The sequence below is a fragment of the Patagioenas fasciata genome, chromosome 3 (genome assembly GCF_037038585.1).
Source record: "Patagioenas fasciata isolate bPatFas1 chromosome 3, bPatFas1.hap1, whole genome shotgun sequence".
Taxonomy (NCBI): domain Eukaryota; kingdom Metazoa; phylum Chordata; class Aves; order Columbiformes; family Columbidae; genus Patagioenas; species Patagioenas fasciata.
Genome location: NC_092522.1, coordinates 34258681 through 34285047, shown reverse-complemented (window position 1 = coordinate 34285047; position 26367 = coordinate 34258681). Strand labels below are relative to the sequence as shown.

The 26367-nt window shown below is 42.3% G+C and overlaps 1 protein-coding gene across 1 annotated transcript in view; it reads right to left on the bottom strand.

Annotated features, from left to right (window-relative positions):
• Positions 1-22928, bottom strand: part of EPAS1 (endothelial PAS domain protein 1) — a 78082-nt gene extending 55154 nt beyond the window's left edge. Inside the window, exon 1 of the mRNA XM_065833414.2 lies at positions 22585-22928. Coding sequence (XP_065689486.1) covers positions 22585-22610 — 26 coding nt within the window. The 5' untranslated portion in view covers positions 22611-22928. The remainder of the gene's footprint in view (positions 1-22584) is intronic.
• Between the last annotated feature and the right edge of the window lie 3439 nt (positions 22929-26367).

Here is a 26367-nt window from a genome sequence, read left to right as displayed (position 1 = left end):
TCTCTTTAATGACTATTCAGTTTTCTGACAAATTACCCACTGATACAGTCAAATGCCATTTCATTTTCTAATAAAAACTTTATTTTTCTTAGAATAAGTTTTTTAAAAGCTGAGATAAATTTAGTTTAGTTTTTATGTCCCTTCAGCAATCATTACATGACCAATTACCAACAAATTTTACTGCTGGGCAGGTCACATTTATGAAAATAGATTAATATTAAAGGACATGGAAATTTGGAAGAGCAAGAAAATACTTCTTGGACTACAACCAAGGCAATTTCAAAGCACAAACATGAATATAATTTAATCATTTCCTTACAAGTAGGCTTGGCTACGGGGCTCCCAAAGTAATGATAAAAATGAAGCCACAGAGAATGTATTTTAAGAGGACCTTTACTGAGAAGGGGGAGGAGGAAGAACATGGTAGTTGAATATTTTTAACCAGCTTTCCACAGATGGGTCTAAATCAAGCTCTTACGATTCTTCCCTGTCATAACCCACTACAGAGGTCAAGGGTTGAAGCTTTCCCAGAGGTTCACTGTGCATAACAAACACTAGAAGTTCCCCAAATTTAGTTTTTCTGTAACAGCAAAAGTGCTGTGGCCATTTACATCCCATACAGTCCCAGTAGTATTGAACAGGGCATACGCAGGGCAGGCAAAAGCATGGAATCTCCACATTTTCAATTAGTTTATTTACTCATACCTGCAAAAGTTGGTGCTTCTTATGCTCTTTAAAACGTGCTGTGAAAGGATGACAAAAATCCTTCACTGTAACCATACAGGCATTTTGTCATAAATATTTTTCCCCAATGTATTTAAACAACTACCGATCTATTATTAAGCATTACAAAGGGACTTGGGGTTCTCACTTTTTTGTTTGCTTGTTTTTCGTTTTGACCAGAGGCCCAACAAATAATTTGAGTAATCTGAGATTGTGAGCTCTGCAAGCTGCACTGGAGGAGCAAGTCCAATACCCTTCAGCTAACCTGGAGGTATCCTGGGGACGTGGAGTCGGTGGGAGCTTGGCCCTTCTGCCAATGCTGAAGCCCTTGGCTCTTACGCCAGGCATCTGACCTGTGTGCTATTCCATGTCTATAATTTATCTTAAAACAACAGCAGGGACGTGAGTAGGAGAGGGAGGGCTTTTGAATGAGCGTGCTGAACTGTCTAGGAAATCATCATTCCAACTGCAGTTAGGACTTGTTCTTCTAAAATCGTCTCTGATTGACCAATAAAATAAAATAAAATAAAAAACAATGACCAAAAAAACCCATCACCACCACACAACTTTTGCTTGAACGTTTTGAAATAGTTATAAAAAATAAAACAGCCAGTCTACTGGAGATTGTTCCAGAAGGAGTTACCAGCACAATCAAAAAGGCAAAGAGAAACTACTGAGTTTCACAAGACATTGTTATCACCAGCAGATCCAATTTAATGAGATTTTTCTGCGCCAAGCTGTTCATACAGCATCGGGGAAGAGCAAAGGGACACTGATGATGCCGGTGCACACACTGCAGAGCCTGACCAGGATCAGGGAAGAGTCAAAGGGCCTGAGAACACAAGTCTCTTGCTCTGCCAGCTGCCTCATCTCCAGCCACCCACCCCCTGCAACATTTGCTGTGGGCACAGGGGTGCTGCAGAAGCCAAACACTGGAAGGTTAAAGTCTTCACAATAAGATGGGAATGAGAATTAAGCTTCAGTTGGTTCTGTGAATATAGGCAGTACCTGTAAACCTATCCTTTTCACGCTGAGGTGATCTTTGACATTACTGTGCCCTACAAATATCCAGAACTTGTTTGGCACGCGACGATGTTTCAAAAACAAGAACAGCATTGTAATTATGGTTTTGCTTTGTACATAAGTTGTGGTAACCACAAAATATATTTAAGGCTATTTGCTGGATATGCAATTCTATCTAGCACATAAGCATCTCTCTCCTAAACAGAGCCTGTTTGCCCGCATTAACTACCCTGGTGCCCCCCCAGCTTTTTGGAGTGCACAAAACCATCTCCTCTCCTCATCTTTCCCTGGCTACACCAGCGCTCTCCTATCTGGCAGTGCCTCACTCCTCCTCCTGTGACATCTTACAAGCCTCCACCATAGACTTTACACTTTCCAAGTAACAACAGATGTATAGGAGAGTCTCAGCATCAGCATATGCATATGTCCTCAGTTCCTCAGTAAAGTCACCCTACAGGAAGCAAATGCAAATTAATGCCTTCCAAACATAAGACACAGTCCTGGGTACCTTATTAAATCATTAACCTTCACCTTCCATTTTACCTATGTTTCCAGTATTCAAATGTTGCTTGAAATAGACTGTGTTACTATTTCCCCATGTGGCAATTTGTTACCAAGTATTTCACTCCATTGGTTGAATAGTTACAAATAAATGAGGGCACCAATTTTTAAGCAACAAAAAAGCAGTTCAATAATTACTGCAAATATTAACAACAGGGTCCCCATAATCCTTGCAAAAATCTGTTTGTTCATATTCCTATTCAATCCTTAAAGCAAGACTCTCAAACAGCCCTAAATGCTCTTTTCTCTGCCTTCCAAGGCTATAGCTCTGCACCCTACTGATGCTCCAGCTTATCAGATGATGCTAGCCATGACTAGTATCTTATCTCTCTAATCCCCCCAGTGTTAGGCCAAGGCTAGAGTTGTGCTAAGGATATGTAAAATGTGCTTTTCTGTGGAAAAAAACACATTACATTTAGAGAAAAGGTGGAATGACTGGTATGGAATAATTATGGTTGCTAGTGGCGATGTTTATTTTCCTGCAAAACAAGCAAAGGCGAAATAACAAAAATACTTATTTCTTAAGAGCCCTTATTAACCATTAGTCTAAAAGTTGATTTATATACATATTAAGTATAGATACACAATGATGAGGATGTCTGCTCAAAAAGCATGTATGGCCACTGAAATCAGCAGAAGAAGGTTTTTTGACCATCTGGATAGAGTGAAATTAAAGCTGCTTTGCCTCTTCTTCAACCCTTTCTACCCACTTGGGGTATCCTTGTCTATAGGGGGTAAACAGGAATAGCCCTGGTAGGCCACGTGAGAGATTGATGTAGCCCAGAATCTTCCCATCAGCCCATTTCAGCCAGCATACACCTAGAGAAGGACACAGAAAGCAGAGTGATGCTTCCACAAAACATCCTCCCAGCCTCCTCATGATTGTCTGCAGAACTTCACCTGAGCACCAACTCCAAGAAAGTCAGCTCAGTCAAATCTCTAGAGGCTACAGATGCTTTTGATGACTGAAGTCCAGCATACATCCAAGCTTCAGCAAAACCCTTCGAAACTACATGCTGTGGTAGGCCAGCTGAAACTGCTCTTCAGTGTTCTTCCCAGCTCATGGTCCTGTCTCCTCTGGAGGAATTCATGCTGGCTCTGCAGGAAGGCCAGAGCCCCCTCATCCCTTCCCAGTCCCCATGAAGCACGAGTGGCTGGGACACCACCTCCACCCAAAAGATAACCTCACCAAGCCTGCAGGAGCACTTGCACCAGAAACAGAAGAGCATACCTCCTGTGTTCTCCTAAAGATCCCACTGTATTAAGCTTTTCTTTGCCTTTGTTTCAAAACTGTTCCCGTCCTTACTTATTAAAGGCAACAGTTTGGGTTGGTTTTTTTTTTTGTTTGTTTGTTTTGTTTTGTTTTGTTTTTCTGTTTAGAGAAACTGAAGTGTGCAAACTGTGTGAGATGTCATTGTTCTTTCTGGGACTTTTTTCTTGACATTTCAAAAGGTGCATTTTCATATCTTTTATTCCAACTCCACCCCACATCATTCCCTAATGATTCAAAAAATGCAAATGAAAACCAGTGCACCATAAACAACGGTAACGTTTACTATTCACTTCTGCTTGAACTGGCAGATCTGATGACCAGAGAGCTTTTCAGATCTCTGTTTTTTGAAGTATGGCTAAGACTTCCTCATCACACCATATGCTGGGTTTTAATGTTCATTTTACAGTTCTTTCATTTTACTTTTTCAAACCACATCCATGTAAGCTTTTAAAGCATATTTAAACATACAAACATACTAATTGTTGTTATTAGACCTATCCTCTAAGAAACTGTGTACTGTATTACTACTTCAGACAGGAGAAGCTCTTCCAAAACTCCTGAGGTCCTCAGAACTTAACGAGACTGGATTTTATGGTATACAATAAAATTGTTACTACACACCTACAGCATTCCCCCATGTGCACAGCTCCCTAATTGTGGCATACAAGTCACAATATTGCATGAGACACGGTGCATTTTGTGGTGATGTTTTAAGTTTGGCTTTTCCTGCTGACAGACTACAGCCTATGGGCAAGTTTAATAAATAAAATAAAATTCTAAGAAGAAAATAAATATCAGCAACTCTTTCTCGACTGCAATACCCATATGACAGTATCTAAATAAAGTAAGGGGTATGTTCCATTCCTCTCTGCACACCACCATAAAGAGGTTTACAGACGCTGCCCACTTTGCCAGCTGCAGAACGCAGTTCATGAAAAATGCTCTACTGCTCTTTGGCACCATAAACATAATCCTGTTTCCAGTTAGTCTCTACACAGTCTCTTCCTTAGACAAGAAGTTTTTTCTTGCTCCTCTAAACATTCAGCCTGAGGAACACTGAGCAAGATCTTCAGCTTCAGCAAGGGGCAGGTACGCAGGGCTGAAAACACCCAGCGTTAGGCAAGCTGCTCCCTTCTGCCTTTATCTGCGAGCACAGTCCTTCTGCAAGTGTGTATCTGCCCCAACATGTCCTTCCAAGGAGAGCAGTATCTCACCGCACCAAAACCCAAGTGACGGAGGCTGCTGTACCCCTTGCAGATACCCATCGCTCCACTCCCACGGCAAGACGCACGGAAACCAGTCGTCACTGTCCTTAACTTGGGCTCGCATGAAGCTCGAGACGTGGCCACGGATCCAGGCACAGCAGTGACGCAGGGTGTTTCCCAGCTTCAAAAGTAGATTACTGTGTACAGCTCCATGCTTGTTTACTTGACCGAGATCCATCTTTAGACAAGTATACAAGCACAGTCCCAAGCTGTTTATTCAGACAAAAGCCCCACTGAATGCAGAGGGTGTCTGCCTAGGCAGCTGAGTATTAAACCCTTAAATTTTCTGCAGTGCCCATTTGCACATTTCTAAATAACCAAATTAAAAAGAAAAGCAGAAAGAACACGCCCACGTGGTTGCGGACCTCTCCAACACTTCGCTACCATTTGGCTTGAGAGAGCCCGTGTGCCTCGCTAACATTGCCAATACGTGCACTAAGGCTCAGTCCCATCTATTTTGAACAAGAGTTTCTAAAGCTCTTAAGTTTATATGCCAAGTAAATCTCCAGCTCTGTGATTTTATCAGCCAAAATATCTTTTTTCTGAAATCTTTTAAAACTGCTCAGATGATTTAGACTGGAGAGACAAATACTTTTTAAAAGAAATAGACCGTCAGGCCCTGAAATTTCTCCCTAATTTCTTCTATCTAGAGGGGAAATCTCTCTTTATTGACTGTGAACTGTGTTCTCTAGCTGGCTATGTGATGCTCAACCCAACACCTTTTGTAATTCTTATATTTCTTCTTTAATCTTAGGACCAACGCAGCACTAATCTATTTCTACCCTGCAGATCATATTTGTATAGCTTATCCAGGATCCCGAACCCATCCATGAGGAGCAAGCTTGGTAGTGGCACATAAAGCGGCTTCTCCATCCCTGCCAAAAACATTTTGAGGTGAACCTGGTTTATTTGGCATCCATGATGCTAGAGCTGTGTGATCAAGTCATACTAAGAACTCTGGCTTTGCACCCATCTGCCAAAAATACAGTACATTTAATACACATTCCCCAGAAGTGTTGATATTCACCATACTATAAAATGGTCTGCTAGACGTCAGTAGTATCACCACTATATTACTTTGACAATTCTCCAAGCATTATATTAGTTAGACTGTAGTCATTAAAATGTTGATCCTAAGAATATAAGGTAATAAACCACTTTTAAATGACCAGAATAGCTGCCTCATAAGAGACATTAATCAGTAAAAGTGTATTTTCCATTAAATTAATGAGATTAATAGACAGTGTTGCAAGAAGTCATGTGTAAGCATCATGAACTTTTTGATGTCAAAGTTACTATGACAAATGGGTGACCTGGATTCATGGAAGAGATGACGGTTTGAGATGATTTAAACAAAACCTCGCATAACTGACGACTAAGTCAATTCTAATGCTTTCCATTAAAATTACTCTTCTGTTTCTTCACAGCAGATAGCATTTAACTGGAAAATCATACAAGATCTGAGAACTATACCACACAAATCAGCACAGTCTGTTGAGTAAGTTTACAAACATACTGAAGCAACTATTTTGTAACCTCTACTCTTCAGTTTTTCAAAACCATGCCAGGAATGGGGTTACCAAAGCACATGAGAAAGGGCTTGAAAACTGCATTTAAAAGGGGGTCCTAGAAAGCATCGGGTTAGATGAGTGCCCTTCTGAAAATAAGTTACGGACAAAGCTCTGTAATTACATAGTGTTCTATGTACAAATGCATGCACAAACACTAGTATTAGAAAAATAGTCAGTTATATGACACATGTTGCTACGAAATTCACTTTCAAAACATATATACAAATGATCCAGCCTCATAAAGGGTCAATATTAATAAATACACTTGCTTCGACAGTAATGCAAAATTAATGCATATTTTGGCAGCAGACAATTGTAGAAACAACTTGTGTGGAGGCATCAAAAAAAACAGCGGAATGAAAAGCCTGTTTTCTTAAATGCCTTCACTTGCTATCCTTGTCTTCAAATGAATACTCTGGATACCTGGAGCACATTTTCAAGGCAAATGTAAGGACTTTTAACTGAGTGACTACCAGCAACAATGAGAATTCCGCGGTGCTCCGAAAATGTGTTCATTCATCGGCACACCGCCTGCCGTGTTGCCTCTCCCCGCTCCTTAATTAACACCTATGTTTGTCACAGAAATTAGAGCAACAGCGGTAAGTATTTCAAAGGCACAGTCAATCCGAAGCCGTGCCTTGCGCTTATCTCGTCACAAGGCCGCAGCAGTCAACTTTACTGCCTTCAGGTACATCGGCATCGCCGCACGGCCCTATCGCCGGCAGTTTCCCCGTGGGAGGGCTCTTCCATCCACGTCACCGCCGGGACGCCCCTGCCACCGACGTGGCTCGGCCTCACGTTTGCACGACTGGTCTCTTAAAAAAGTCAACCGTGTCAGCTGGGCAGTGACCAGATCGAGCCGCAGTTATACAAGAAGCAAGGAAATATTATGCAAGACCACAGGAAGTCAGAGGAGACAGCATTCTGGGCAGGCCTGGCAAGGAGTCTGTGTGAACTTCAGCTAACAAGCAAAGTTCGGTCATTGGCGCCAAATTCAGCAGAGAACATTCCCAGTGCTGCAAAGGATAACACTCCCCATGTTTTTGCCAGTGGGCTACGGTCCAGAACGCCATGTACCTGATGAAATGCAGATAAACCCGGGTCTTATTTTTTGCCAAGTCTTCACTTATTTTTAAAATTTGGAGCATATTTTTGTCCAACGTTTGTTAGAAGTGGCAAATGGTTTGTTTTCATGGCTTTGCTAATAGACCGCTTGTTCTAATGTTCTCTGTAATTTCAACTACAATAAGTGACCTACAAAGAAAACGTTTGGCAGAAGCCTCATTTTTTCCATGCATCTTGCCCATCTACCTCCAGGCACTCTGCTAATAGAATATGTGAGGGTTATGGATTCCTTTTCCCTTGGCATTTTGGAATGACCACTGCAAGTAGACTTGGTGCAAAAAGGTGACACCCACCTTGCACACAACTATACTATTTTAGTCCACTTCCATGCAGAAAGTTTCAAGAACTATCTCATCCAGGTTCTACTTGGAGAAGACATCCACTAAAATGCAGCAAACATTGTTTCCAAAATGGCTGAAAAAATTGGCCTTAGTCTGACAAATGTTCGTCATGTAGCAATACGTGAGTTCGGAGAAGCCTAATGCTTTGTTCTAGGATTCACCTTTAAAACATCAATGATAAAAGGCTCGAGGTGGGAATCCGTTTTGAGGTTCACACACACATACACGCTGCCAAACAAGAAGTGCAGCATGCAAAGTCTTACACAACACAAAACAATTACCAATTGTGATGAGAGTATACAAAGCATTCTCAAGAGAATCTATTTTATGTTTGTAATCACCCTCAAAAAACACACAATAGTGCTCTCCTTCCAGCAAATACATAATACAAACAAAAACCAAACAGTAGTACTGCCTTGACTGGGGGAAGCGATTCTGAGAAGTATAATAGATCTCCAGCAGATACCGACTGCCAACGCCAACAAACCAATTTTAGAAGTTTTAATCATTACAGTCTCTTATGGGAACAACAAACATACGCAACTCTTAATAAGAGATTCCCGTCTTCCCCATGGTTCACACACAAAAAGGTTCCCATAACCTACCACTTTTGCAAAAATAATTAAGTGAGCACAGCAGCAACACAGGAAAGTGAAAATGTGCATGGTGACTGCCTTCATTGTTACCAACAGCATAACAATACCCAAAATTAACCATGAACCTGACAACCAACACCAAATGCACACGCAGTTGGACCTCTCCAACCAAAACAGACCTTTCTACATCCAGATCTAGAGTTCTAGCTGGTTAGAAGTCCAGTTGTTTCTCCAGTTGAAGACAGCAATTTCTATCCAAAACCTGTACGGTTTAAGCACACAAACACACTCAGAAATGCCCAGAGTAAAGAAAAGCATTTTATCTCTATTTATTTCTACCAAATATCAAGGCAAATATCTCCCAGTTACAAAGTCTCTGGTCTCTACAGGGGAATGTGTTTGCGCTGCAGCCTTTCCCCGAAGCCATCACAGCACTGTTTCTGAACACCTATTCCCAGGCATTTAATATCCCTGAGATCTTTACAGCTCTGTCAGGAATGTAGACAAAGACATACCATAACAGTGTAAACCTTAACTCTTTAAGAAAACAATCTAAAAGATGACAGCTCTTCTAATCATAGCCTCATCTTCTGTTATAAGTACCTCTTCCATTAACATTTCTTTTGATGACTGCATTTCCCAGTAGTTTGAAGGCAACACTCACCCAGACAAAATCCTTCTCTGAACCTCCTGTATGCAACTCATAGTCAGCTACAAAAACTATAATACACCTAATACACCTACCACCACAAGCAATACAGCATTCCCTTTCTCTGGGTGGAAGGGGAGATGTTCTGACTCTCAATAGCCAGTAGGTTGAGGTCTTTATTTTCCTTCAGTAGAGTACTTTCATATTCCACAGCTCCACCTTATGTTCTACAATATCTCCTGGTATGTAAGCAAATGAAATACCCTTAAAACGAAGTGTACTGAAACAGATTTGCCCAACAAATATTTCCTTCTTACAACTTTGTAAATCAGAACTGACTTTCTAGACAAAGAACGGTGTAAGAACAGATGCTTGCTCTGCTTTCCTCATACTTTACTAATTATTTGACAATTTTATTTGCTTAATCCACCAGCTAGCAGAAGTAGAACCCAAGTGGAATCATCATTAAATTCCCTTTTAGACGAATGAAGGTTCACACTACACACAGTTTATATCACATTTTCTTCAAAGGTATTTTCACAAAGCAGTACCCAGAGGTCTCAGGCAGGAACTGAGTCTCATTTTAAGCGAAGTTCTAGACATATTATCAGACTTCAAAGGTGTTGAAGCTGAATTTATTTTGGTACAAAAGCCTGAGCACTCAATCTGTTAAGTAAGGTACAAACTGAAACTAAGAAACATGACCAACAAGAGCACAGAGCTCAATGTACAAATGACTCACTAGGCTCATTCCATGGCTGTAACCTACTCAAAATGCAATATAACAAAATCATTTTATGTTCGCACTGCATTCGTCATATCGACTCCCTCCAAAAGAACGCTCTAGAATGACTTCATGTTGAGATAATTTGTCTTAAAGGCTTTAACAGGTCAGGCTGCAGACACCTTTCCTCTTTCAGCTCTGTCTTCAGGTGGACCTCTGCTCCACATCAGCCATCACTGAACCTGAAATCCTTCCTGTGACCTGCAATGCAAACTTTGCTCCCTGCTCATTTTATTCCCTGGGCTGCAACAGCACTGAAAAGTCACTGCTTTTTTGAATAAACACTATTTGCTGTCATCCACCTTCTTTAAAATAAGTTTTTTAAAAAGTCAGTAAGCAATAGTGCTTGTTCATTGCTTCATGCTTGCCTTTAGAGAAGCTGGAATTCGGTTTAGTTACACCATGTTTATGGTGGCGTTTAGGTTTGGGGGGTGGGGAATGTTGTCTTAAGATTTGGCAGGCAAAGGGAAAGGAGCAGTGCTATACAGATAACACAGCTTCTCGCATTATCTCCTTCAGGGCCTGTGTATACAGTATGCAAAGCTGCCAATAAAAGCCTGTATAAAATGTCAGGCTTTTCTCAGTATCTTTTCTTTATACCGGAGAACACGCCTGCTCCCTCTTCGGGCCTGCCCTACCTCCCATATGCAGGAGAAACCTTAACATGAATGAAGACCCACAGGCTTCAGTCCATGTGGTCTATATGAAGGAGTTTTAATAATCCAACCTTGAAACCCACGTCAGATTAACCCTGTAATTCAGCACGGCTTTCCTTTCTCACAGCTCTCAGCTCAAAGAAACCAAGAGCAAACGATTGCTGGCTGAAACATGACTGAACTCCCCATCTGCAGAAAGGACTGGTTTTGGTGTGATGGTCAAACCCTCCTTTTCATTCTTGTTGCCCGACGGGTTGCTCACTTGGCTGCTTTGTGATGAAGTCTGAAAGAATAAAGGGTTTACCATCTTCCAGACACCTTCTGGGCATTGCAATCCCTTGCCACCACTGCCCTATCCCCTCAATTGCTTGAAGCTTCCAAATTGCATATGGATCTTATACAACAGGAAGGCCAAATTCAAAGGTGAAGGAAATGAAGCTGTAGGTCCACCTGTCAGCATGTGGGTGTAGCCTACATATTGAGGGATTATATGGAATGGTGCAGTAAAGAAAGCAACTAACCAGGCGAGGTAGGAAGAGTGAGAGAGAACCAAACCCCTTCCATTTGACAACCCCCTGTTTAAGCATTTTCAAGTTAGGTTTATCACACAAGCTTCTTGCAAACATCACTACAGCATTGTGTTGGGCATAGAAATAGGAAAGTCCCTGCTTTAAAAAGTTTACAGTCTAAATAAATAAGACACACAAAGGGTGGAAGGAAGGATATACTACCATCCCAGTTTTCCAGACCAGGGAGAGAGGACAATGATGGAGATCAGCTGCCCTGCCCAGGCTAGGTTACCAACCCAATATCCCCGGTCCCCAGCAGGACAAAGAGCTGGGGCCGGGTGAGCAGAGCCTTCAGAGAAGGCGTGGAGGGGAAAGGCGATGGGAGACACAGCTTCTGAGGCCAGAACCACTTGCTGAGGCTGCTCTTCAGCAGCCAGGTCAGCAGCCAGACGCGGCTTTCGCAGCCAGCTCTGCCGAGAGCGGTGAAGAAGCTCAAGAGACAGAATCCAAGAAACAGGTTTATTCAGCCTCACTGCACTTTGGCCCAGGTCCCCATGCCAAAGAGGCTTTGTTCAGGCCAGTCGCGCGATTAACAAACAAAAGTAGAGTTGGGGGATTTGTTTTTCTTAAGCGGGACATAATGGGTGTTTCGAAACACCAGCTTTAAGTTTCCTTCAAGATATCTGCACTTGCTTCTATTCCATTTTCAAGCCAGCACATGCCTAAGTGAACGGGATAGTCCCCTTTTATGAATCATTGGGAACACAAATACGGCTTTGCTGTTATGTAAAAGCCAGTAGCAGTGTTAAGACAACTTCAGCACAGAAAGGATGTTCCCATAAAAACATCCCTCTCATTAGTAATGGCAATAAACACATCCTTCAAATCATTTTCGGGGGAAAAACCAAGAACCAGAGTTATTAACAGTAACTGATAATCTTACAGCTGTCACACATAAACAGCCCACCCGCAGCTGAACCAAGCTACATTCCATCATTCAAATGAGAAATCTGCCTCCCAATCACCCATGTAAAAATGCTGTGTTAAGCAGCAAAGGGGATCATCGCTGCCCCCCTGCCCCCCAACCTTTTCTTAAAAATGTTAGTAATGCTATTGTGTTAAGACCAGGCATCTTGGCTAGATGGGGTATTGGTTTCCTCCTCTGCCAGTGAACGTCACATACCTCGTGCAAAAGTTGGGCAATTCCAACTCTCTGCATTCCCTGATGCACATGAGTCAGCTTACAGGGTGACGGGAAACAGGTTGCTTGGGTCAATGTGGGGATACACTGGAAGAAGTAAACCAAGAGCTAAATTTGTCATGGATTTCCTTTGTGACAGAAGTTCCCTGTAAGGAGGGATGGAAAAATCCAGGGACAGCTAGAGCCAGCAGTAAGCAAAACCCCACTGCTCCTCCAAAAACAGTTCTTCCCTCCCGCTGAGGCCAACAAGCAGAAGCCATTTCCAAAGGCTCACCCCTTCCCAAAGGCTTTCCTCTTCAGAGAATCGAGCAAACGCAGCTTTCCCAGAAGAATCCCCTGGCAAAAGCTGTACAGGAAAACTACCAGATGGGTTTCCACCAGTTTCCAGTCTTCTCTCACAGGTTATGAAACACACTTGGAGGCAACTGAGTTCTAACTAAAATTCCTGGAGTGCGGTAAAGCTATAATTGGTCACTGGGCTTGTATTCCAGAGCAATACTGCCTAAGGAGTCGTCGTGGCATGATTAAGCCACTGAAGGATGAATTTCTTTTCACACATGAATGTATGATATTGCCAATCCATAGATCATTCAAAAAACATTTTTGTTTTAAGCAAGCTTCATATCGGCTTTAAGTCAATACTCTCCATAACTACCTAAGAGTCTGAAGATATTGTCATTGCCATCAGCTAATGAGTATATTATTTCATCATAATGGCATATAAAACTCTAACCAGGCACAACAACACATGCAATCTCAGAAGATATTCTCGTATTTGCAAAAATTTTGCATACAAACTGCATGACAGTGAAAAGTTTGGCACATTCCTAGCAATATTCCCCACTTACAAATGTAGAAATATAGAAAGAGGTGTTTGGTTTTTTTTTTTCTTTTGTTTTCAGTGTTTGTAAACGTCACAAAGATCTTTGAAGTATTGTGACAGCAAGTATTCAATCACACCAAGAATTTACTGGCAGGGAGGGTGATACAATTGTGAATGAATGGACAGACCAACACCAGCCAGGAGAATGTCCCAAACACAATGACTGAATAGGGTTGCTTTGTAGTTTATCATACAAATGCAAGTGCGAACGACAACCGTGATACCATGAGTTTAAGTTTAGTACCTTTTTATGGCAGTAAAGACCTTAGATATGCTAATGGCTGAAACAAAATACAAGGAATGTTCTTTAAAGCGACTTCCACTACCTTTATACAAACGGCCTAATAACCATCCCACTTCATACTTCCTTCAGCTTATTACTTAAGCAAATATTTATCTTACAAGCCTGTGAATATACCTTAAAGGAAAAATACTATACAGTAACTTTTGAACACTATTAGATGATTAGCACTAAAAATTTCAGGTCTTGGTGGATTTTTTCCAGTGCTAAGATTTCTAAAGTTCATTAGGCCTCTGAAACTACAAATTAGCAATAGCTTTCCCTTTCAATAAAAGAAGAGCGATAGGGCAGATATTTCAGATTTCATGCAACTTATTCAGGCCATTGTATTGGCTTCTTAAACTGAAGCCATTAAGGAAATCACCTTATGTGTATTAAATAATATATACTAAGGGACTCAGAAGATGACTACCTAAAGAAAACACATGTACTAGGCCAAAGATGGATATCACCTGGGATCACTATATTTCAAGATATTTTTATATCTGTTTCTTAAAACAATAGCTTTCCTGGGAAAGGCAAACATTTCTATCTCGCATCATATGTAGGCAGGTTTTCAAGAACACAACTCTGAAATTATCAGTCCTTCAAGAACAACAAAGTTAGAAATTCTGCAACATGCTGTTTTAATCTCTCACATTTCGACTTTCTTGTTTGTCATACCAGAAGCCAGTAATGTGGGCCAGGGGGTGGAGAGGGCCTTTACTGCTATGTTTTCAATTATACTACTGTCTTTAAAAAGCTGTTCACACAACCAAAGCTAGAGAAGACCTTTGTCATCACAAGTCACAATTCCTGCCTAACCCAATCCCAAACCAACCAAGTATTCTCATCAGGCTGGGTAACTGGTTTAAGCAATTGCAGTTTTTGAAAGACTGGGACTGTTCCGAGTGATGAGGACTTCATGAGTAGTGTAAAAGGAATACCTAATATTTTGGTTTAGCAGATAAAGAGTCTTCCTGAACGGAAGACAGGAACTTGATTCAGGTCAAGCCACTAAACCAGATTCATGTATGTGTCTCATAGTTTTCAATAAAACAAAGAATATATCTGGAAGAAAAAAAAAATTAAAAAACCCCAAACTAACAAAAAAACAACCAATCAACCAAAAAACCAACAACAAAACACACGCACACAAAACCCCACCAAAACCAAAAAAACTGAGTCAAACATCAGAAAAAAGAAAAAAAAAATCTTGAAATTAAAAGCGGATTAAAGATTACTTAAGTGTCATTCAAATGACATTTAAAACATCCAGATTTAGACTCACAATATAGTGCAACACAGGAATTCAGAAATTTTATTTGAATGAAGCCAAATCTAAAATGTTTCAGTACTCTCCAAATGTTTTGCCAACTTCTCAGTCCCATCTATTCATTCACCAGCTCTTGTTTCCCTTGTGCTGGAAAATTATTGTCTAAGAAAATATTTTTTTTTACAGAAAAGATTCACTCCAAAAACTGCATCTGCATCTCCTCCAGTGCTCAGTAACTCATTGTTCAAAACTTGTACCTTATATCTTACCTTCATTTGCCCAACTATAACCAAATGTATTTTGATATATTAGATAATGAGTAACAAATATTTACAATAGATTAACTTCACGTTTCAGTAGTTCCAAATAATTTCTAAATGATCCTGGTAATCTCATTACACATATACCTTCAGACAGACTGCTTGCTATCAAGTGCCATAAGTTACACCCACATGATTCATCCATTAGGAGAGTTACTCAATCTAAAATAAATAAATAAATAAAAAAGGCGCATACAAAACACCCCAAGCAACAAACGCACAACCCTCCCCATATGCCTTCTAAGTTTAGCCTCTCCTTAGATAACACAGTTTCCTGAAACAAAAAGAGAGGGTCAGACTGCTCACACTCTCCAACTCCAAAACGTCATTTGTAAAAGGAGTTGAATGTATGTGATTATTCATATCCAAATATAAGGGGATGCTGCAGTGTTCCAGCTTTCTGTTCTGCCAAGACCACGGAGAAGGAGGCAAAGGCAACATGGGAGGAGTGATTTGTGGAAAAAAAAAAGTTGAGGCAGACAACAGAGCCCATGTAGGACTCAGCACTCACAGCTTTTCTGTAAAAAAAAAAAATAATATATATATGTATATATATATATATATATATATAAAAGAGTAGGGTAACTCAGTAGAGCACGAGACCCAAAGCCAGACATGCACCATCACTCCATGTCCCCAGCCACTACAGCTCTGGCTTCCATGGACAGCCTCCACACCAAAAGCAACAAGACAGCTAAGGTGTTAAACTGGTGGTGGGTACGGCAGCATGGAAGGTGAGAAACAGCATCTCTCGGGATGTCTTGATCATTGGTGCAACCTCCTCACAGTGGGAATGAGCGTCTGAGTGCCCAGCTTTTTTTTCTTTTTTGTTTTTTCTTTTTTTTTTTTTCCAATTCAAAGAAACTTAAGGTGAGTGTGATACCAGCCCAGATCAATAAGAAATAGCATCATCTGCCCACCACCTATTTCACAAATATATCCTTCATTTTACAGATCTGAAGGACTGAAGCAGATACTCGTGAGGGAGTCATCATTCTGTTCACCTCACCTTCCATCCTGGTACACTGCCAAATGAGCACTGTGTTTATAGAGCAAAAGGTGACCTAATCACCACTACACCTAGCTGGCAAAAAATAGTTGAGATGTATTAGTCGCTGTGAATTATCTTAAGATCACAGTGAGGCATTAACTCTTAAGTTTACTGATGCTACTATTAAAAAAAAAAAAAAAATGAGCCAAATCCTGTAAGTGGTCACAGCCCAGTTGTTCTCTCCATCACAGTCCTGCTTTACAGTCTGCCTGCAACCTGGCCTGGGGTTTTTATTCACATAGGTCACAGCTGGGATTTGGGGGCAGGCCTCCAGAACTAGGGGCTGGAGGAGGAGCTAGGCATGGGCAAGACACATTTTTAGAGGTGTTTATTCCCCTGTATCTTGTTGGAAACACAAACAAGTTGTTGAGATCTTTTTGGAAAACAGTCAGTTTGGTTCTACAGATACTCCACAAATACTCAAAATTAAAACATATGTTACTTAACGTTTGCTTGAAAGCAGATCACTGTATGAATACATACACTGCAGAATGAAGAAGTATTTGTGACACAGGGGATGTTTCAACATATGTGCATTACGAATGAAAAATGCTTGGGAGCTGTATTATCCTGGTTTTGTCCCACTTGAGAGCAGAAGCAAAATAAGAAAGTGTCTTTTTCCTCCTGCTGAGATGCACAGAACTCGTTCATAAAGCTGTAATACACCAGTATTAATCACACACCCACAGGCTAACATAAAGCATTTGTAAAGTTTCTGAATTTTTCAGTCAATCGTTTTGGAGGCAACACCCTAAACATTCCCCTAATCAAAGAAAACCGCTGATTCCAGATACTGAGGAAGGCTCAAGACCAGAGCACCTCTTTGACTGTAGACCAGACATAAAAATTCAACTAAAGCAACTTTACTTATTGTCTGGCAAAACATTTGATGAATTTCTATAGATTAAATATTGAATATTTGCTGTGTCATATAAGGCAATGGACAGAGAAGCACAATAGATATCCAACTCCAAACTCTTTGGAATAACAGTCAAGTAAGTTAAATTACAATTCTAACTGATTTAAGACCTAAATATACCCATTTAATCAAGATTTATTACGGCAGATTTTGTTTCAGCTAAATTTTCTAGACCTAAATAAAGTTACAGAGGAAAGAACCAAAATCATCATTAGATTTGAGCTCAAGAAGTAAAAGGCATAATTAAATGAGAGTTACTTTGCATCATTAGTTATTTATCAGCCAATTGGCCTACTGTACTTCATTAATCGACTTTCCAAATGCACAGTAAAATACAGTTTCCCATTTTACATAATTCAGAAAGAGTCCGCATAGAAAGTAGCCTTTTAAATTTAAGAAAGTAGTTATTTTTTCTTATACAAACACCCAAGATCTTATTCTCAGCGGATAACTACTTTATTATATTGCCTTTTAAGCAAATGGAGCACAAGAATGATAAATGAAAAAAAAAAAAAAATGGCAGCTGCATAATAACCATACATGCACTTTCTCTTAATTTAGGAAAAGGGTTCTGTCAACCTTGTGCCATCTACTAGGAGTAAAAGTATTTATAACCTCTAAGATACATGTGATACAATGAATATTGTAGTGATTAACAGAACAACATTTCTCAAATAGCTTTAGAGGAAAAAAAAAACATTCTGCACATCAAAATTAGTTTAAAATACAAACTGCCTTTGTATTGCTCATTTCCTTACTCTAATGGTTATCCTAATTCTCAGTTTTAAGATGGTTATCCATTTGAAAATAATAGCAAAACATTCAATACTTGAAGAATTCTGCCCTCACCACACCTAACAGTGGCTCCTACTTGGAACCTAAAACCAACAATACTCAATGTTTATGAATCCACCATAATAAAAAACATTATAGAAAGGCAGATAGATCAATTTTTGATACTCATTATGGGTCTCCTAAATTAGCAGCATCATCCCAAAACTGCTATTAGGAGAGTACCTCCAAAACAAGACGTTCCCAATGACCCACGCAGGACAAAACGTGACAGAAGACAACCGACATCAGAGGATTAAGTGAAAAGAATGTGACACAGAAAGGTGCTGTAGGCCAAGGGGTGTTAGATCTCTAACTTGCTCTTCGGCGAAGCACTAAGGATCAGTAGAGCCAGCCCTCATGGCATCGCTGCAAAGCACAAATCCCCAGAAGCCCAGATCCCTTGGGGAGGGTGGTACACGCCACATGGGGAAGCCCTCACATCACACACCACTCCCATGGCAAAACCCGTGCAGCCCTCATTCCACACAAACGCTTTGGGTCTATAGAGGTGAACCCATAGCAGTTGAGCAGCAGAAGTCAAAGCTTTCCCAAGTAGGCCAGGATGCCAAGTCGGAGCTCAGCCAACCTCTGCTACGTGCCACTGCAGGCAAAGGGACACATGGAGGCACACATACAGCCCGTCATTCTTCATTCGTGTGCCCTTGGGCCACCCTCTGGTAGGAAAATCCTTTCCACATCTGTAGAAATACAGCAAGGGTGGTGAATGCAGGAGCCAGATGAGGAGAAATCAAACTATGATGAGTAGGACTGGCCAGAGTCACTCAGTAAGACTTGCAGGCTATGAAGTGCCTGCATTTGTGGTGCTGAAACCTACGTTAACATACCATAAACATGTGCCAAAGAGGCTATTTCAACAGATTGTTCATCATTAATTCAGGCGACTACATTTCCTTTTGGTAACTCTACATATGAAAAATTGTAAGGGCAGATTTTAACATAGAAGCAAACAGTAGTAAATTAAACACATGGGCTGTACAGAGGGAGATGTTAAGCAATAACAAAACTTGAACCATTTTTTTATTAGTCTGTGAAGGAAAGTATTGAAATCTCCATCAGCTGAAGTACAAAAAAAGGAGGTTTCCAAGAATATAAAGAACAACCTATGCTGGCAAGTGGTTGGACTCGCCACCATCACAGAACAACAGGCACAAGGTAGAACACCTGACAATAGTGACATACCTCAACACAGAAAGCATACTGGGTAGAACAAAACAGAGCCCGTATGTTTCCTGAAACCTGCAGTTTAACACCTTGGCACATCCAAACGTTTACATTTCCTGGCATCCAAATTACATCTGTTAAGAGCCAGTGACTACCTGAGCTCTGGAGAGCAGTGCTGTGAGGACCATTTCCTCATCCAGAGGAGGAGCAGCCAGGAGTGACCTCAGCTTGGCAGAATCACTCTCCTGAAGTAAAGGTCAGTGAAAATTGAGGCACAAATTGCCTCATTAGAGGCATTAATAAAGCCCACAGTGAACGGGCATTTGAAAGCATTTAGTTACCTAGTCAATAACTGGGAGGAATCCTGTTCGTTTAGTATCTGCATCAGACAAAGTTAAACAGATTTATATAGCATTACACCCCTAGGATCACAAAACAGTACCATATAAATATAGAGGGACAACTAATACAGAATCTCCCTGAGCTGCAAAATTCGTTTATTTTTTCATACAACTGGAAAACAAACACAAAAATCCCCAAACAACACAACTGAAAAGAAGCAGCCAAATGATGCATCCTACTCAGCGGTACCTGATTTGTCCTGAGTCTGGTTTCAAACTTTCCTCAAATATATGTCGTCCATCCAGGACAGTCCATTTAACACAACATCTATTCTTAATAAAATATGTCCCGCAAGTAATTCAAAACCACATGACTAAATAATTAAAAAACACACCTAGATATTCTACAAGACTGTCCTAATTAACCTGAGGCCTGTCTACTAATTGTCATCACACTGCACAATGATCACAGATATTTTTTCCTTAGCTTTTATTATTTTTCTAAAATGTGTTCTACCCTTTTACTCATCCTTTTTGCAATTTCTAATTACTGACATTCTAGGAAACATCACACTTCGTATTTAAGACTCTGTAGATAATTAAGATTTATTTTCTAAATTAAGTTAAAATAATAATGATAGTAATCTCAACTCAGTATCTTGGACTAACTTCAAACGTGGGAAATCAGCCTATTGAAAGTGCTAGAATGTTTGTTCCAAAGGAAGTAACTGCTCTTTCCTATTAACAGAGAGAGCTTCAAATGAGAACCTGAGGATGCTCTTCAACTTAAATGGACCATTAAAAGAATCAAAGATTATCTTCCATAGAGCATCTGTTTGACAGTAAGAGAACTGCTTCTCTAAACATATGTTCCAGAGCTGCCTGCAAATCAGGTAAATCAGATTTCCCCCACCACCTTTTCTCCCTGAAATTGATTTATAAATGCTATTAGTAAGTCAGGTCAGAGTTCCTAGCTGCATATCTGGATAGAGATCAAGCAAATAATACAACAACTGTTGAACTCATGGCAATAAATCTGTTCTATAGCAGTAATGGAAAATTCAAAAAGGAAAACAAAAAACACAAACAAAAAAGCCTTGCTTCAATAGGCTACATAGCGTACATCCCCAGTAGGGACATACATATGCGCACAAACAGGGAGGCACAAACAAGCTGCCTTAAAACCCTCAGCTGATACTGTCCCAGTTCCTCCACAAACATTAATTTACTGATCAATCCCATGAGCCAGATAACAATTAGCCTACTTTTGAGAGAGAAAATTGTCACAATATTTACATAAAATCAGTGACAGAGTTGGGATTAGCATTGAAACTTTAGTCCTGCGAAGTTTCTATGTTGTATCTGAAGAGTATTTCCACAAAGCACTTCAGCGTGCTGTCCTGCAAGATTAGACAGTGCTCAATCCCTCACTGTGTTAGAAAATCAGAGGTTAAAACTGGAGAGATTAAGAGCGCCTCATTAAAAAGAGGTGATACAATGAATGCAGTGTATTTTCAATTGTACACTGTTTCATTCTCATCTCTATAAACCACTATAACAGAATTTTATAAATATCTTGTATAGTACTATGATTTTTTACTCTCTTGTTCAACACACAAGGAAACAAAAAGTACCCATATTTTATACCCTGTACAGAAGAATTATACCTAGAACAAAATACACTTGAGGTAATTGTTGAATCTTAATATATTAGTGTTTGATAAACTGAGGCTAGCTCCATGGAAAAAGTAGGGTTTATACTACAATACTTCCCCTATTACATTGTCACAGAGTGACTCAAAAAAAAAAGGAGCTATTATACACACCAAAACCCAGTGTTTAAAGTATAGTGCATCATCAATTGGAAAGTATACATGGCAAATAACAAGATAAAATTCTTAGTCTGTAAATCACATCATTTATGAACACAATCTATAGTCAGAACTGCAACCTGAGACAATAATAGACTCAATCTTGTGACTGCCTGCTGTATAAAACACACTGTTTGGAGTCTTTGTGGACCTTTACTCACTTGCTCAGCCTTCACCATGTCAGCCCCCTCACTCACCCACAGGAATTGTATAGGCTTGGAGCCATGGCTAGATACTTATTTTCCTAATCTCCACCTGTAACCTCTGTGTTAGGGACCATGAGCTTTATTCTGCCATTCAATCTCGAGAACCAACACGAAAATAAATTCTTTGATATAACTACAGAAAAAAAAAAAATCAGTAAGTTACTTTTATTCCCTTTGGAAGGTTCATTATGGAGATATGGAAATGTCTAGCTTTACATCCCCCTCAAACAGCAGCGCTCTGTGAGGCGCTCCTCAAGCTCTCACCCTCCAGGAAAACTTGCTGTCAGCTGAGGAACTTCACGATCCGCACCAGATGCAAGTCCCCACGCATAACGCGGCCAGGTGCTTGGGCTGGAGCGAGGACGTGTCGAAATATATTAGCTTTATACAATTAGTAAGTGCTTACATGGCCTGTCAATTACCTCTACACCACTTTAATTGTGAAACATGTTTTGCTAAGAGTGCGTCCTTTAAAAACCCCGTCCTCAACTAAAAAATAATTTCATAATAACTAGCTCCTAATTGATAGCAAGAGAATGAGCCTGTCACGGGTGCATTAAAGCCATCCCGCAGGAGCAGCGGACCAAGCCGCCCGCCCCGGCCGTGCCCGCCAGGTGCACCTGCCCGTCCGCCTGCAGCCTCCGCCGGGCACAGCCAGAGCCGGAGCCGGGCGGCCGACTTCGCTCCGGCTGGCGGCGGCCGCTCGGGAGGTGTCGGCTGGGACAGGGGCCGGTTCCCGCAGCGGTGACGCCCGGCAGGAGCAGCTCCCCGGGCAGGCGCTCCCCGGCTCGGCTCAGCCGGGACGTCGCTCTTCCCCAGGCGGAGGAGCGGGGGCTGCCCCGAAGGAGCCCAGCGCTGCTCCCCGGCCCCTCTCCCCGCCAGCCCCAGCCTGGGCTGGGCTAACTAACTCTCGTCGCAGCCGCTGCTGGCACGCGCAAAGGCTCCGGGTCCGGAGCCCTCGCAAAGGAGCAGGGCGGTGGGAGGCGAGGCCGCGCCGCCCCGCCAGTAGTGCTGTCCCCGGCCCCTGCTCGCGGGGCGTCCCGCCGCGGCCCCACGCGGGACAGCGCTGCTGCGGGGAAAGGGGAGAGCCGGAGGAGGACGAAGCGGCCCGAGCAGCCCGGAGCCTCGCCCGCGGCCCCCTCACCTTTTCTTCTCCTTGTCAGCTGTCATCGCGGCGGCTGCCGGCTCCTGCGCCGCCTCTCGGGCCGAGCGGGCTGGGGCGGGCTCAGCACCTGCCCGCGGGACGCGGCGGCTCCGCGGGCGGCGAGCGGGCGGCTGGGGGTCAGAGTCCGGTTCTGCCGGGTCGCCCCCGAGGCGGGCGTACAGTCTCAGGACACTGCCGAGGATTGTACGGCCCGCCCGGGGGAGGTGGCGGCGGCTGCTTCTGCGGTACGGGGCAGGAGCGGCGCGGCGGCGGGCTGTGGGGCTCGGCGCCGCCCGCAGAAAGTTCTCACTTTAAACCTTGGGCCGCCGACGGCCGCGGGGGCAGGGCCGGCCCCTCCGCCCCGGACCCGGCCCGGCACGGCCCGGCCCCGCCGCCACCGCCGCGCCCGCCAATGGGGGCCGACGGGGCGCCGCCGCCGCGCCCCGGCCTCCCCGCCCCCGGCACCGGCCTGCCCGGCAGCGTCGCGGGGGGTCAGCGCGGCCGCCCCCGCCCCACCGGCACCACGCGGGCTCCGGCGGGGGCACACACCCGCGGACACCGGGACGCCTCGCCCTCCTCCCGCCGCCGATTTGCTATTCTTATTAGTTGTTCAACTTATTTCTGGTTTTCCCACAAGGCGTTTTAATCCCGGTAACCCCGAGCGCGCCTGGCCGGTGCGGGGTTAGGGGCGGGGGGCGCCGCGGCACCTGCCCCGCGGCCGGGGAGCGATCGCGGTAGCACCCGCGGACCCGGAGCGCCTCCCTATAGCTCCCTGCTCAGAAACCAGGGAGGCGGCCCTGCCTGTGGCTGCTTGGGGTACCCAACGCAGCTCGAGGCAGGGGAGGGTTGTTTAAAAAAAATACATTAAAAAAGTGAAAATAATAGTAAGCAAGCGCCTTGCACGACAGGCGCTCACAGTAACGACCGTACTGGCTTTGGGAGTATGCGTTACAGCTGTCCCCCGCGGGTTTCAGTGCCGAGGGACTGAAGGAAGGGAGGGCAGTAGCGGTCAGAGTTAGCGGGACGTGGAAAAGAGCAGAGGGACTGCAATTCTGAGTCCCTGTTGGGACTTTCTTCCTCGCCCTGGTTTTTCAATTTTATTTTCTACATCCTTCTATGTATTTCAGCTCATGCACTTTTAAAACTCCTGGTTGTTGACACAGAGCGAAGCGTGGCAAGAAGCGCCAACATTGGTCTTATGCTAGCACCTTTGATGGTTTGCTCCAGATAAGATCGATGGCAGTAATAAAACAAACAAAACAAACACACAAAAAAACCCTGCCTTTGATTTTATATGTATTTTATACCAAAGCAACTAATCTTGCTAGACAAGGGATTATAAGACTTTTTCTGAGATTGTCTTTCATCACAGTAGAAACTGCAGTCTTAAGTTTTCTAAGGCTTACCTTACATTTTTACATCTCAAACCAAAACATACACCTTTGCATTAAACTGCACCGGGTTTCCTTTACTTCTGGAAAATGGAAGTACTGCAGGCAGAATGAGCCAAACTAGATTTATTTCTTGGTTATTCAAATCTGAGCAATTTCCGTGTGCTGTGTTGTAGGCTGGTTTGTGTACAATGGGTCAGAAGTTTTTTTTCTTTTATACAGTATGAATGTTTAAAGAAATGCATTTGTGTTTGAATTTGTACATTCTGCTCTCAAATCTAGAAAGAGCTACACATGGTTACACAGCAACAGCCTAATTATGTGGTAATAGTTGGGGATTTTTCTTGTTATATCAGAGAACCTAAACAAAAGAAACCCACAAACATTTAAAACCTAAGTAAACTTAGTCAAAGGGAATTTGTGTATGCAGGACTAAATTTAACCTTCTGGGAATAAGAGAATGCAATAGGATCAAAGAGCCAAGTCACTCATTTCCTAGATTAAATAGACCTCTTCGTCCTTCATTGATCTCTGCTGATGTCAATGCTCCTTGCTGTATCTTAAAGCACTTCACTTGGATAAACAACTTGCCTTCAGAAATCAGACAAGAAAAGCATTCAAATTGGCTAAATCTAAACCACTCAGTAAATTTCAAATACTTTAGGTCTAGCCCATTGGCCTAACTTGTTGGCTCTGCCTCCATCGATATAGTGTAGTTGATAAATAATCAAAACCTCTTGCTCTCTTGACCAATGAGGCCTGAAGATGCTTTCACAACAGGAGAATTCACATCTAAGTGCCACTGAAGAACCACCACCTGTCCTTCTCTGTGGCGACAGACTGGTGGGCCTTCAGTGCAGATCAGTGCCCAGCAAATCTTGCTGCTGCATCAGTAAGGTGAAGCAAGACAGAATGATTCTGACAGCTCCCTCCTGAAGTTGTCTATACTATTATTTCTGGCAACCGAGCTCCCCATCTTGACCCTGGGGAAAACAAATGGCCTGTCTTCTGGAGCTTACTTGAGTTGTTACCCCTCTTTACCATGATTATTCAGGGAGAGAAAGATCAAATATATCTTTAACAGCGCCATCATTCTACTTGACGTATTCTGTGACAATAAGGGACCCCATGGCACCTACAAGGATGCAGAAAGTTTTTTTCCTTGATGGAGAACAGTAGAGAGAATCACACAATTTTATTCTCAAATGCACCTCATTACTGCTTTGATCTCCTTTATGTTCAGTCAATATTTATTAATGGCAGTATCCACCCTAAGGTGGACTTTCTCTAATCTTGGACTACTCAGGTTTGATAGGAGCCACACCATGAATGCATTTGCTCTACAAACATACATTATTTAATCTGCAGGAGATGACAACTGCCAGGAAAGCCAAGAAAAACCTCGAACTGACAGTAAGCACAGTTTGTCCTCTTAATTACTATCACCATCATAAGGGCTCTTTCTGTTTTGTATTCTCATATTACTCATTTTCTGTGTATTACACGTAGTTTAGTAGGTATAATTCAAGGAAAAAGCTCATGGAAGGGGAAAAGTACTTGTGAAACTTCAGGAGCTGACTTTAGAAGGGATTTGCTTCTGTTGCTATCCACCCGCAAAGTTTCCAGCCAAGTCAATATAATAGGCTTCCCTACTCCTAGTGGTCATAGAAAACATAAGTGGTTTTGTCACCCACTCTGTTCTGGAAATTACAGGAGATGACCCACATTGCTCCTATATGAATTATTCTAGAGATGTTACAGGAACAGAAAGTTTTTTATTTCCTAAAAGCAACCTTCAGGTGAGATATTTGAAAAGAGTCAATAATATCTGCTGGGATAGCAGATGGGTTCTTGAAGGGCCCTTCAAGTCAACAGTTTATGTTAACTGCGTTTGGACTAGGCTCTAGAGTAAAAAGGAAAAAAACAAACAAACCAACAGAAGACTTACAAAAATAAAACGGTAGGATGTGGTAAATTTTTTCAACCCACCCTCAAGTTTAAACTACATTGAGAAATCAGGCAACTGGGCGCCTGGTGCTCAGCTCACCCTTCTGATGCTGCCAGGCAGGAACACCCCATCACCCAGAGAAGCAGCAGGCAAGCTCCCGATTACTGCCATTTGTTCTGAAATCTGAAACACACAGCTGATTTCAGACCAGTTAGGCTACTACTATTTTCTCAAAGTATGTGTATGTACGTAATCAACCATCCAAATCAGCACTCGCACCAGTTTGATGGGCATAGCTATTATGGGCAAAGTGAAAGCGATTCTTGTAGCCTGGTTTATGTGTGTGTGCTGCTGGCCTGCACTGATTGAAGAATATTGGTAAAATACACAGAAGTTCAACACTGTTCAGCAATTACTACTCTGGAGTAGTCAGAAGAATACATG